Below are 14405 nucleotides of genomic sequence, written 5' to 3' on the forward strand. Positions count from 1 at the left end.
TCAAAAGCCTCTTGATGAAAGTGAAAGTGGAGAATGAAAAAGTTGGCTTAAAGCTTAACATTCAGAAAACAAAGATCATGGCATCTGGTCCCATCACTTCATGGGAAATAGATGGGGAAACAGTGGAAACAGTGTCAGACTTTATTTTTCTGGGCTCCAAAATGACTGCAGATGGTGACTGCAGCCATGAAATTAAAAGACGCTTACTCCTTGGAAGGAAAGAACCTAGATAGCATATTCAAAAGCAGAGACATTACTTTGCCAACAAAGGTCGGTCTAGTCAAGGCTATGGTTTTTCCAGTGGTCATGTATGGATGTTGAGAGTTGGTCTGTGAAGAAGGCTGAGCACCGAAGAATTGATGCTTTTGAACTGTGGTATTGGAGAAGACTCTTGAGAGTCCCTTGGACTGCAAGGAAATCCAACCAGTCCATTCTGAAGGAGATCAGCCCTGGGATTTCTTTGGAAGGAATGATGCTGAAGCTGAAACTCCAATACTTTGGCCACCTCATGCAAAGAGTTGACTCATTGGAAAAGACTCTGATGCTGGGAGGGATTGGGGGCAGGAGGAGAAGGGGATGACAGAGGATGAGATGGCTGGGTGGAATCACTGACTCGATGGACGTGGGTCTGGGTGCACTCTGGGAGTTGGTGATGTACAGGGAGGCCTGGCGTGCTGCAATTCATGGGGTCGCGAAGAGTCAGACATGACTGAGCGACTGAACTGAATTGACTGAATATATATCAAGCAATAGGAGTTTGCGTTTAGGGGAAAATCTGCAAGTGTTCTGCTCTAAACTGTTGAATAAATCATCAGAGAGGTGGTATTCTTAGGCCTGAGGGTGTTGAGCTAGAAAAGCAGTGCCAATAAGCCACTGAGAGGGCCGCTAATGCTGATGCACAGAAGGAGGAAAGGGCTACCATGGGGATACTGGGAGGGTCGGGGGTTGGTTAGGGGCAGCTGGGCTCGACTCAAAGGAGACAACTGAATGTAACAAAAAAGGTATTACTGCTGAATGGTTTGTATGACGCTTGAGAAGAGTGGAGCGGAAGAGAAAAAAAGACAGCAGTGTGTTCTGATACTGTAAATATGGAGTGGGCTTATGTAAATAGGCTGCAAGTATCAGAACTTGCAGAAGCACAAAGCTGGACAGACACAGAGGTATATAAACAGGCCTACCCCAGAGCAGAACCGTAAACACGAGGAAGATTATGTCTGCTATTGTCTCCTCTTTTTGCCTCCCCTCAAGTCCCCTGATGCCCATTATCCTCACGTTGCCTTCTGACTCACCAACTGCTATGACAGGAAGAGGTAAGGAGTTGCAGCTGTGGTTACAAAGGCAAGAAATCAGACTGTCTGGAGTACTCATTTATTTATTGAAGTATATCTGATCTACAGTGTTGTGTTGGTTTCAGGTGTAAAGCAAAGTGATTCAGTTACAAATACGTCTTTTTTTCCCCCCAGATTTTCTTTTCCGTTATAGGTTACTACATAATATTGAGTAGATTTCCCTGTGCTATAAAGTAGGTCCTTGTGTGTTATCTGTTTTATGTGTAGTAGTGTGTATATGTTAATCTCAAACTCCTAATTTATCCCCTCCTCTTTCCTTTTGGTAACCGTAAGTTTGACATCTATGTCTGTGGGTCTATTTCTATTCTGTATGTAAGTTCAGTTGTATCATTATTTTTTAAGATTCCGTGTATAAGCAGTATCATGTCTTTGTCTTACTTCACTTAGTATGATAATCTCCAGGTCCATCCATATTGCTGCAAATGGCATTATTTCATTTTTATTTTTTTATGGCTGAGTAATGTCCCATTATGCCAGCAAATTTGGAAAACTCAGCAGTGGCCACAGGACTGGAAAAGGTCAGTTTTCATTCCAAACCCAAAGAAAGGCAATGCCAAAGAATGCTCAAACTACCGCACAATTGCATTCATCTCACATGCTAGTAAAGTAATGCTCAAAATTCTCCAAGCCAGGCTTCAGCAATATGTGAACTGTGAACTTCCTGATGTTCAAGCTGGTTTTAGAAAAGGCAGAGGAACCAGAGATCAAATTGCCAACATCCGATGGATCATGGAAAAAGCAAGAAAGTTCCAGAAAAACATCTATTTCTGCTTTATTGACTATGCCAAAGCCTTTGACTGTGTGGATCACAATAAACTGTGGAAAATTCTGAAAGAGACGGGAATCCCAGACCACCTGACCTGCCTCTTGAGAAACCTATATGCAGGTCAGGAAGCAACAGTTAGAACTGGACATGGAACAACAGACTGGTTCCAAATAGGAAAAGGAGTTCGTCAAGGCTGTATATTGTCACCCTGTTTATTTAACTTCTATGCAGACTACATCATGAGAAACGCTGGACTGGAAGAAACACAAGCTGGCATCAAGATTGCTGGGAGAAATATCAATAACCTCAGATATGCAGATGACACCACCCTTATGGCAGAAAGTGAAGAGGAACTAAAAAGCCTCTTGATGAAAGTGAAAGTGGAGAGTGAAAAAGTTGGCTTAAAGCTCAACATTCAGAAAACGAAGATCATGGCATCCAGTCCCACCACTTCATGGGAAATAGATGGGGAAACAGTGGAAACAGTGTCAGACTTTATTTTTCTGGGCTCCAAAATCACTACAGATGGTGACTGCAGCCGTGAAATTAAAAGACGCTTACTCCTTAGAAGGAGTTCAAAAGCAGAGACATTACTTTGCCAACAAAGGTTCGTCTCGTCAAGACTATGGTTTTTCCTGTGGTCATGTATGGATGTGAGAGTTGGACTGTGAAGAAGACTGAGCGCCAAAGAATTGATGCTTTTGAACTGTGGTGTTGGAGAAGACTCTTGGGAGTCCCTTGGACTGCAAGGAGATCCAACCAGTCCATTCTGAAGGAGATCAGCCCTGGGATTTCTTTAGAAGGAATGATGCTGAAGCTGAAACTCCAGTACTTTGGCCACTTCATGCGAAGAGTTGACTCATTGGAAAAGACTCTGATGCTGGGAGGGATTGGGGGCAGGAGGAGAAGGGGACGACAGAGGATGAGATGGCTGGATGGAATCACTGACTCGATGGACGTGAGTCGGAGTGAACTCCGGGAGTTGGTGATGGACAGGGAGGCCTGGCGTGCTGTGATTCATGGGGTCGCAAAGAGTCGGACACGACTGAGCGACTGATCTGATCTGATCTGAATGTTCCATTGTGTAAATATAGCACATCTTCTTTACCCTTTCATCTGTTGGACATTCAGGTTGTTTCCATGTTCTGGCTATTGTAAATAGTCTTGAAATGAACACTGAGGTGCATACATCTTTTCAAATTATGGTTTTCTCTGGATATATGCCCAGGAGTGGGACTGCAGGGTCATATAGTAGGTCTATTTTTGTTTTTTTAAGGAAGCTGCATACTATTCTGGGAGTACTCATTTTAAATGGTGATCTTTGTTAGGACCGTATTTAGGAAATCTAGATTTGAGAAAATCAAGAAGGGAAATGAAAACAAAGATGCTAATTAGCTAGAATGGACTAGGCACAAGGATTATGACAAATAGTAAGATCCCCTGGAGCAAAACTAAAAGTGTCATATCTGAATATAAGATGAAATCAAGTGGAAAAGTTTTCATTAAGAAAACAAATTCTCTCCCCCTAGCATTTCTTTTCTCAAATGGAAACTAGATTTTCCTTAAGGCCACTGCTTCTCCTGCAGTTTTCCCACAGGATGGCCGTTTTAGTTCTTACTTACCATGTACCAGAGTCCAGTGGGGAGGGGAGATTGTGTGGGCAGGTGTTCCCCTTGTCCTCAATGCCTTTTTCTTGCCTCTTTTCTCAAAACCCCCAGCTCATCTGAAGCACAGGTCTTGGAGGAGATTATATTACTCTAACAGTCTCCCTGGTACTCCTTTTCATTTATGAAAGATTTTAGCAGCTGGTTCACTGTAGCTATTTTTGTTGACTTTAAACTTCAAGTCAGGTACACTGTCACCGGGCCTCTCAGTTCTTGAACTCCCTTGACACAAACTCTTCACTTCACTCCAGTTACCCACTCACATGGTCACAGCCCAGACTATGTCATTACCAGCATCTGTATATTCTCCCAAACCTCAGTTCTAATCATCATCCCACATCTCCTGTCTCCTGAGCTCATTTACTCTACCATCCAGCAGGAAAACTGGGATCTCAGTCCTCCAACCTCAAAGCAATGGATTCTGCCCACCAGTGAGGTGGAAAGAGGATCCCAAGGCATGCAAAGAATCTGCAGCTCTGGTTGACACCTTACGACCAGCCTTGTTAGACTGAGTAGAGAACCCAGCCATGCCAGCCCTGACCCACAAAACTGTGAGATGATCAGACTGTGGGTGTTTTAAGACTGTGTTATTTTAAGACAAGTTTGTTATGCAACAATAGAAAAGTAATATGCCTTCTTGTAAAAATGAGGAAATCTTCCGCAGGAACTACTCTTCTTAGAGGACCAGGGAAAAGAAAACTATCAGTTCAGTTCAGTTGCTCAGTCGTGTCCGACTCTTTGCCACCCCATGAATCGCAGCACGCCAGGCTTCCCTGTCCATCACCAACTCCCAGAGTTCACTGAGACTCACGTCCATCGAGTCAGTGATGCCATCCAACCATCTCATCCTTTGTCGTCCCCTTCTCTTCCTGCCCCCAATCCCTCCCAGCATCAGAGTCTTTTCCAATGAGTCAACTCTTTGCATGAAGTGGCCAAAGTACTGGAGTTTCAGCTTCAGTCCTTCCAAAGAAAACTATAAACACATATAATCTAGTAATTTTGTCACTGTAACAAAATCAGTGCTAATAATAGCTCTTAGTTCCAAGTGTTATCCTATACATTTCATTTAACCTTTATATCCACATTAACAGGCTGATATTATTATTTCTAATCTACAGATAAATTACCAAAGTTCCTGCTTAAAATCACATAGCTAGAAAGCAACAGAGCTGGGATTCAACCAAGGTCTGATCTTGTTTCTGAAGCCCATGCTTCGGACCACTACACTACTTCTCTGTGCAAAGTGTAATAGCATTTACTCCTCTGTAACTGATAGAGAACATTTTGTTAACTTCACAGGTATTAATAACATCAGAGATTCACTGAGGAAAAGGACTTTCAGAAGAAAAACTGTCTTGATAAATGCTGAAGGTATAGAAGAGCCCTTGGAAGCTGAGTGTCTGGTTGACTGGTACTCTCTTTAACACACCCATTTAACATTCTTGCTTTTGTCTCCATTGTTCCAAGAAACAGCACTTCAAGATCACCAGTCAGCTTCACGTTCCTAAATCCAGCAGTCACACTCAGTCTGGATCAGCATTCAACATCACCCGCTCCTGGAAGCACTTCTTTTCCACTTGTATTTCAGGAGACCAAGCCCTTCTGGTTTCCTCCTGCCTTACTTAAGGCCATTCCTTCAAGTCTCTTTTGCTAGCTGTGCTTCCTGCTGCTGACCTCGAAATGTTGGAAAGTATTATCCCTTCTTCTATATTTTCACTCAGCTTCCCAGATGATCTCATCTGACTGCATGACTTCAATTATCTCCTCCACTCTGGCCAACTCATATCTTCATACCTAGCTTCTCTCTTGATCTCCACATTCCTATATCCATCTGCTTAACCAACCTCTTCGCTTGGATATCTTTGGAGGCATCTCAAAATTATCCTGTCTTGATAACTTTCTCCTCACAACACGCTCCCTGTAGAATCTTTCCCATCTTGATTCTGTGTGCTGTGCTCAGCTGTGTCTGACTGTTTGTGACCCCATGAACTATGGGGCCTCTGTCCATGAATTCTCCAGGCAAGAATAGTAGAGTGGGTTGCCATTTCCTTCTCCAGGGGATTTTCCTGACCCAGGGATTGAACCTGCATCTCTTGTGTCTCCTGCACTGGCAGGTGGATTCTTTACCACTGTGCCACTTGCCCAGGCCCCAAATCCAAGCATCCTCCTTGACTCGTCTCTGTCCATCAAACCTATATCCAATCTGTCAGAAAGCCCAAACTTAAGAAACAAAACCCCTATTCTGTATTACTTCTGCTCCCACCACCCTATTCATGCTGCATCAGCTCTTGGCAAGGCAACGGCCTTCTAACTGGCCTCCCTGCTTCTCCATTTGCCTTCCTCCAGACCACAATCCTGAGTAGCCTGGAGCTTTTTAAATTTTAAATCAGATCATGTCCAAAGACTCACAACCTTCTAGAGGATTTGCATTACATTTAGAATAAAACCCACATTCCTTCTCATGGCCTGAAAGGTCATCTGGTTCCTGCTTCTCTTGGGTGAGAAGAGAGCTTCCTTGAACATGTCAAGTTTGCCCCTGCTTCAGGGATTTTCCACTTACTCTTCTTCCTGCCTCAAAGACCCTTCTCCCAGTTCTTCCCAGGGTTCACCCATTTTATCTTTCAGGTCTCTATTATATATCACCCACTCAGTCAGAGAAACTTTCCTGATCACTCTAAAACATCCATATCCCCCAACTAATTCTCACTATACTCTGATGCTGGAAAGACTGAGGGAAAAGGGGTGACAGAGAATGAGATGGTTGGATGGCATCACTGACACAATGGACATGAGTCTGAGCACACTCTGGGAGATAGTGAAGGACAGGGAAGCCTGGCGTGCTGCAGTCCATGAGGTTGTAGAGTCGGGCAGGACTGAGTCACTGAACAACAAAATAGCCCGCTTAACCTTTCTTCATAGCACGTATACTACTTGAAATTATATTATTAAACTTACTGAATGCCTCCTTCCCCACACAAACGTAGGTTTCATAAGGGCAGGAATTTCTTTCTTCATGTTGATCCTCAATGTCTAGAACACAGAGGTGCTCAATAAATGTTAATGAATGAACTGAGATGTTTAAAATTTGGAATCTATTTTCCCATAGAACAGCAATTAAATGTTCTTAGGCTAGACCCCCAAGAAACCTGTTGGATATAAAATTAATTTTCTTTAATATAACAATAACCATTTAATATAATTATAGGGCCAGTAATACTAGTGTGGTGTTTGGTTCCTAGTAACACTGGGATCAGGCCACTAAAATACAAAGAGTGAAAGTAAGATTCTTCCCTTTCCTGAACATACCTGGGTAAAATTTACAAGTAGCAGTTTTATCTCCCATTTGGCATTTTACCTCTTTTTAGTGCTTCTCTATAGTTCAAATGGTAAAGAATCTGCCAGCAATGCAGGAGACCAGGATTCGTTCCCTGGGTTGGGAAAATCCTCTGGAGAAGGGAATGGCAATCCAGTATTCTTGCCTGGAGAATCGCACGGACAGAGAAGCCTGGTGGGCTACAGTCCACGGGGCTGCAAAGAGTCGGCCGTGACTGAGTGACTCACACACACACCAGTGCTTCTTCCCAGGGCTCCTCTACTGCCCTAAGCCTCCACTCAGGTCCCTCAAGTTATCTCAAAACACCAGTTTCCAGTCCTTCCCCAAATACCCTCCCCTACAAATTTTCTCTTCCTTCAATTGATAATCTCAGCTAGAGTGTGATGGAGAGAAATCTGATTGATTATAATTACAATGGATAAATCATTCAACTGTCCCAGGCATCTTTACATATGGAATGTGTAAAGATCCATCTTTAAAATGGAATATGTACTAAATTAATCTCTAATTCATAGAATTTGGGGCACTGGTACAATGATGTGGAAATAACAGAGTGGACAGAAGATATATTAGGGTCTGGGAAAATAACCAAATAATGTTTTGCACAATAGGTATCAATAAATATTTGTTAAAGGAGAGACTAAGTGAAAGTAATCATGTCAAGGCAACTTTCTGGCTACCCTTGGGTCAGATTCCCTAAATATATTTTCCCCCTTGAGGTAAAAATTGCTCTCACAATGGCTCACTGGACAACATTAGTGAGGAAGGCTGGTACAAAAAAGGCAGTGCTGGGGGAAAGGGCAGAAAAAAAAATACCCCATTTTTTTAGGTTGTATTTCATTTTACATTAAGTTTGTAGTTAAAATATTTTTTAAAAATTTCAAGAACAAATTAGATTGTTCACTGACAGTATAAGCAGATGCAATTTAGTATGGTAAAACAAAAATGTATTGAGGGAATAGCTGTTCATCATTTAAAGCCAATGGATTTAAAGTTCTCATAATTTATAGTTTTCTAAAAGGCTGCCAGTTGGAAAAAGAAAAAGACTTTCCAAGTGAAGATACAAATGAAGATGGAAGGCAAACGGAAGATGGAAGGTGGGGTAGGTCCTCAATTGCTAAATCTACCGGCAGAATCACCTGGGAGCTAAGGTTAAACCATATCCTCTGGGTCTTACCATAATGACCTGCATGAGGGGGACACAGCTGTAGTTTTTAAGGAGGGCCCAAGGTGATTCTGATAGCAGTGGGTCTGCTATCAGACAGCTGGGCAGGTCGGGAGATCTGTGCCAGAAAGCAAGGAGATCTGAATTAAAGCCCTAAGAGCAGGGACAAAATGAGAGAACAGACTCCAGACATAATTTCAAAAAAGAATGAACAGAATTTAGTGACCTATTGGACATGACATATGAAGAAAAATCTAAGGGTAACTGGAATAACACTTGTATCCTGAACAAGAGAATATCAGAAATCATGTTTTTGTTTTTTATGATGTAGGTTGAGATGCAAGAGGTGGTTCTGTTACAATGATTAAGTCAACTTCGGTTAAATTGAGTCTGGGGTGCTTGTGGGACATTTGGAAGAGCTGTCCAGAAGACATTCACAAATATAGCCTAGAGTTCAAAAATGAGGTGGAGGAAATGGAGACACAGGTAAGAAAATCGTAGGTATCTTGGAGGTTGTGGAAGCTTGGAGAATGAATATATGCGGGGTTGGGGTGGGGAGCTAAGAATCACTAGTTTGGCTTTTGCAAGGGACAGATTTGCGGGGTCCTTAGTGAGGACTGCATCAGATGAGTGTAGTGGACAAGGACTAGCTAAATCCCCGTTATATGGCAGAGCCTACCTCGAGGCCATCAAGAGCTGGAGGCAGCCTGAGCAAACGAATAATCGAGAGAAGCCACTCTGCCTTCCACCCCACAACGCCGCGGGGCAGAAGCCTTCCCCGCTGAGAATATAACTCCGAAAGGATACAAGGAGCACAGCCTAAGGACTCGGAGGTCCGAATCCCCCCCAAGTTCTAAGGCAGAAGGCAGCGAGGCTGACCAAGACGCGGTTTAGGAAGGGGGAGCCCCTCGTCCACAAGAAGAAGGACTCCCCGAATCTTCCCGACCTCTTGGACCCTCAGCAGACAATTCGACTCACTTCTCGCAGGGTCCGGCCCAACATGGTCCTCGTGCCCCGTCTGCCACCCCAGGGACCAGGTGACGAGAAGAACAGAAAGGTCAGTTGCCGCTGCTGGTATTACATGTGCGCAGCCATCTTTGATCATCACAGAACCTGTCAGCACCGAGTTCTCGGATTGGTCGAATTGCAGCCCAAGGCAAATGATCTTTGCACACGATTGGCTGGTGCCGCTAAGCAAGTCCCGAAGGGAAAGAGAAAGCGTGACAAGGAGACTCCGGGCTAGGGTCGCGGCGGAAGCCTGGAAGTGTGTGAATTTCTGTGGCGTCCGGATCGCGAGAGGAGTCGGCTTCTCCCTCAGAGGGCTTCTGGGACAGGGCAGGATTTTAGGGGTTTTGCTTTTAAGGGGAGCTGGTGTAAGGGAGGAGGAGAATGAATGGCATACTGATTGGAATGGGAATTGGAGTATTTCAGATGTGAAGAGTAAAGTAAATCCATACTCTTCTTTCTTTGATTGCTCCATTAATCTGTCTGCATTTTAAAATTCTCAGCTTTGAAACCAGCCAGAGTGTTTGGCGGAATTCAGACGGAATTTGACGGAATTCAGGTGTGAGGGTTTGATCCCGTTTAAGTGCCTTTTAATTAGGGCACGTAATTCAACCACTGTTTACAATGGGATTTCTGAAGACCTGTGTGTTTAGAAGAAATGCATGCACTGCGGTTTGCTTCTGGAGAAGCCAAGTTGTACAAAAGCCTTCAGTTCGAAAAATTAGTACTACCTCTCCAAGAAGCACTGTCATGCCTGCTTGGGTGATAGATAAATATGGGAGTAATGAAGTGCTTCGATTTACCCAGAACATGATGATACCAATGATACACTATCCAAATGAAGTCATTATCAAAGTTCACGCTGCAAGTATAAATCCTATAGATGTTAATATGAGAAGTAAGTTTCAAAAGACATTGCTCATTACCTTTTTTTTTTTTTTTTTTAACTTGAGACAACCTCATCAGGGATCAGTTTTAAAAGATTAGTTGTTATTGACTACTTTTGGGGGGATTAACACAAAGAAATGGTTTAGGGTTTTGACAGTATCCCAGTAGGTATTTCAAAAATTTTTGAACTGGCAATGTCCATGGTATGCTTAAATCTTTTACAAAATAAAAGTTTGAATTGCTTCCAGTGCTACCTTAAAAATGTAAATTGGGACTTGAGGATTGTATCCACAGCTAACTTTCTGGTACATTTTGCTAGGAACTTTATGATGTTCTGAGGTCCATCACAGGTTTTAAAGGTATGGTTATGTTTTCACATCAGTTCAGAATTTGCATTTTCATAATAATTTGAGTTTGCCCTTCCACTACTCCCAGCTTTTTCTAACGGTTCAGTGGACAAAGCAGCAGAACAGGATGCCAAGATATGGACACAGTACTCTTCCTCATTTTGTTGTTGCGTTCTGCCCTTGGAAGTTAAAATATGCTTTTCTGTTGTGCTCCATCTTCAATGGAAATAATGTTATCTTAATTTCTGCTAGGGGTTATTGACAAAGCTTGGAGTGCACTATATTCCTTATGCAGTTATTACAGTGCTGAAAAGATTGATTACTGTGAATTACTTTCACTTTGGAAAATAATGACAAAAAGTGAGCAATTGAAATGTGGCTAGTCTGAATTGGGATGTACAGTTAGTATAAAATATACACTAGATTTCAAGACTTAGTAAAAAATGAGTGTAAAATGTCTTATTAATTTTATGTTCATTATATATTGATCTGATAATATTTTGGATATATTAAGTAAAATATTATTAGCATTAATTTCACTTTCTTTTCACTTTTTAGTGTCTGCTTGAAAATTTTAAGTTAGATATGTGGCTTGCATTACATCCCTGTTGGACAGTGCTGATCTAGACATATGAGGAACAGCTATTACACATTTCTTTGTGGGGAAAGAGATATGTTTAAATGATTTTATGGCGATTGCCCCATGAAAGATACACTTGTTTCCTTTTGTTTGCTTAGAATAGTTGCTACTGCTAGGTGTTTCAGCTTACTCTGTTTCCATTGGGCATGAAGATAATTTAGTGTTTATCAGAATTACCTTTTTTAAAAAAACTTTGTTGTCTATTTTGGGTTGTGCTTGGTCTTCCCTGCTGCATGGACTGCTCTGTAGCAGCAGTGCTTGGGCTTCTTACTGCAGCGGCTTCTTGCTGCAGCGGATGGACTCCAGGGCACTTGGGCTTCAGTAGTTTTGGCACGTGGGCTCAGTTGTTGCAGGGCCCAGGCTCTAGAGCACAGGCTCAGTAGTTGTGGCACATGGACTTACTCTGTGGTATGTGGGATCTTCTCACATAAGGGATTGAACCCATGTCTCCTTCATTGGCAGGTAAACTTTTTACCATTGAGCCAACAGAGAGACTCCTATTGGAATTATCTTTAAGTGGTAGATTTATACCTAGTGAGCAGCATGCACTTGCCATCTCCTTGATTAGAAGCTCTTTGAAGGTAGAGCCCATGCCCTGTCAACTATAGCCTTTTTTGGTGTTTCACATATGTAGTTGTCATTCAGTCATTAATGTCACTTTATATTTTCATTCTAATTTGATTACAAAGTAAAATATTTTTTTTTAATCCTTGAGCAATTTTTAAAAGCATTTTGTCTTTGTTTAGATCTTTTAACACATTATTGACCAGGGGATTTTTGTAGAAATCAGTGCCTGTGACCAGCAATTTTATTAAAAATCTCTGGTCAATAATGTTCGAGTGACAAAAGACATATTAATACATCTCCAGTCAATAAGTTGTTAACTTTTCATTTCTTTGAATGCACACGCACAGTTTATGTATTTGTGTTACATTGTACATTTTAATTTCAGTAGAATGGCTGAATCTGCACTTTCTTGGCTGCTATTTAATAACACATTTTACTTTTATATAGTATTCTTGAGACATCATAGTTTTTTAATGACTTGAATGGGTAATATTATTTGTAGTTATCCTCTGTATTTCCTGCCCATGGATTCTTATTTGAGAATGTATGATTACTGTTGCAGAAGATACCTGAAATGGTAGCTTGGAGAAATGAAATTGTAAACTATAGGGAGCATTATTTCCCTTGACAAGAAAGCAAGGACATGTCTATTTTGAAAGATGAGAGCCACCTATTTTTCTGGAGATGGCTACTGTTGTTGGATATAAAATCATAAATCATATAAATGGGTAATGAAGTGAATTATCTTAAAATAGAAAAAAAAATTCAGCCAACAGCATCATACCAACAAAGTTTTGTTTCTTTAGATAAGATCAAAGCTTTTGAAACTGATGGCAGATTTAGGATTGTCCAGGTCGTTCCATCTCTGAACCAAACTGATCACCTCTAACAATGACACAGAACTGCTAAGGTTCCCCATTCACTGTCTCCAAGCAGATTCTCAGTTCCTAACTACCAGCTATTTCTGGATTTGGGACTAGTTTAGCTGGTACCAGTGAGCCAGGACTACTCAGTCGATATCCAAGTAACCGAGAAAACAGCCTTCTTTTGCAGGCTGTGAAGCTCAGAAAGGGACTGGAGTGGTTTTTTTTTTTTGGCAGCTTGAAAATTTTACTTGACTAAATTCCCACTTTTGTTGATCAAATCACATAGGAATTTCAGTGAATAATTGTTTTATTGTGTTTGAGAGGTGGAAAAGGAATAAGACAGGAAGACTAAAATGTGATTTTTGTGAGTATTACATGGGAAGTTATTTCCCCCCTGGTAGAATGCACTCCTAACTAGCCAGCTGGCATGTATCTAATATCGGCATGGTGGCCATCAGCTTAGATTTTTTGGGACTTGCCCAATTTTAAAATGCTTTCTTCCATGTGTCTTGATTTTTTATTAGAAAAACAACTTCTGCCCTCCCCTGTCAGCCTCTCTCCCTGTATTCTCTACCTCTTGCTGTATGGATTAAATGTCATTGTTCCCATATAAGGCCAGCCCTCCACCAAGGTTCTAGACCCCATGCCTGCTCACCCACTCAGGAGCATTGTTTCAGCAATTGTCTGCTTTATCTTCAGTGTTTCCCTTTCCACTGGATCACTCACATTGGCTGTTATTTCTCCACTCATAAAGAGGACCAAAAAAAAAAAGACTTAAAAGTCCTTCAGTGGGCTTCCCTGGTGGCTCAGGTGTGAAGAATTCGCCTGCAATGCAGGAGACCAGGGCTTGATCCCTAGGTTGGGAAGATCCCCTGGAGAAGGAAATGGCAACTCACTCCAGTATTCTTGCCTGGAGAATCCCATGGACAAAGGAGTCTGGTGGAGTACAGTCTGTGGGATCACAAGAGTCGGACACAATGTAGCAACTAAACCACCACCACCCACCACCAAACATCTTCCATCTCACTTTCCCTTCTCCACTGCCCCATTTTCCCACTCTCTATAGCAATACTCTCAATATTTGGAAGAGTTGAATGTTCTCATGGTGTTCAGTTCCTCATTCCCATACTCTGTCACCACATGCCATAGCAACTGCTCCTAAAAAGGTCACCAAGCTGTGCTGTTGGATCCTATATTTTGTTTTGGGGGGGAATTTTTTTTTGTTTCTTAAAGGTCTATTGGCAGCTCCTGACCTTGTTTGAAAACTTTCTTCCCTGGCAGCAGCATCTGACTTCTTTAAATGGCCCTCTTCACTTGACTTTCTGGATACCTTTTCATTAGCCAAGCCTTCTTGGGCTCCTTTGCTGGTTTCTCCTCATCGTTAAGATCTGATGAGGATGAGTGGGAGAAAAGGGGAGACTTTCAGAATGGTTTAGTGATTCTGGAGCATGAATTGCGGTGCATGACCCTAAAAAGATGAGCAAATTGCTTATCTAGGAGAGCCTCACGTAGCAGAAATGTTCTCAGGAGGATGTCAAGCAGAAAAGATGACTGCAGACACTTTTGTGCCTTAGGAAAACCATTTTATGTGTGGATGATGTGTAATAAACTACTTTGGATTATTATATGTAGCCAATTTATTTTGAAAAACAAAAAAGTGATCAGAGGAACATTTTCAGTTCTGTTGATATTTATGTAAATATTCTTAAATTAAAAAGATATATAATAATGCAATCAGCCTGATTTAGCATATCGGAGTTGATGCAACCAAGTGGTTCTTTTCCATCTGGGAATCTTACACTTAACCCAGAGGT

The 14405-nt window shown here is 41.8% G+C and overlaps 2 protein-coding genes across 4 annotated transcripts in view; one reads left to right on the top strand and one right to left on the bottom strand.

Moving 5' to 3' along the window:
- QRSL1 (glutaminyl-tRNA amidotransferase subunit QRSL1) overlaps positions 1-9394 on the bottom strand; it is a 33261-nt gene extending 23867 nt beyond the window's left edge. The window contains exons 1-2 of one of the 2 annotated variants that reach the window (XM_070376525.1): positions 9257-9394; positions 6735-6809 (exon numbers count right to left, since the gene is read on the bottom strand). In XM_070376525.1, the coding sequence (XP_070232626.1) occupies positions 6735-6809; positions 9257-9280 (99 nt within the window). In that variant the 5' untranslated portion in view covers positions 9281-9394. The remainder of the gene's footprint in view (positions 1-6734; positions 6810-9256) is intronic. The other variant, XM_005898198.3, reaches the window with a different exon arrangement.
- Positions 9395-9459: 65 nt separating this feature from the next.
- RTN4IP1 (reticulon 4 interacting protein 1) overlaps positions 9460-14405 on the top strand; it is a 51705-nt gene continuing 46759 nt past the window's right edge. Inside the window, exons 1-2 of one of the 2 annotated variants that reach the window (XM_070376527.1) lie at positions 9460-9542; positions 9787-10181. In XM_070376527.1, the coding sequence (XP_070232628.1) occupies positions 9908-10181 (274 nt within the window). In that variant the 5' untranslated portion in view covers positions 9460-9542; positions 9787-9907. Of the gene's footprint in view, positions 10182-14405 lie in introns of both variants that reach the window. The other variant, XM_005898199.3, reaches the window with a different exon arrangement.

The sequence above is a fragment of the Bos mutus genome, chromosome 9 (genome assembly GCF_027580195.1).
Source record: "Bos mutus isolate GX-2022 chromosome 9, NWIPB_WYAK_1.1, whole genome shotgun sequence".
In the NCBI taxonomy this organism is placed as follows: domain Eukaryota; kingdom Metazoa; phylum Chordata; class Mammalia; order Artiodactyla; family Bovidae; genus Bos; species Bos mutus.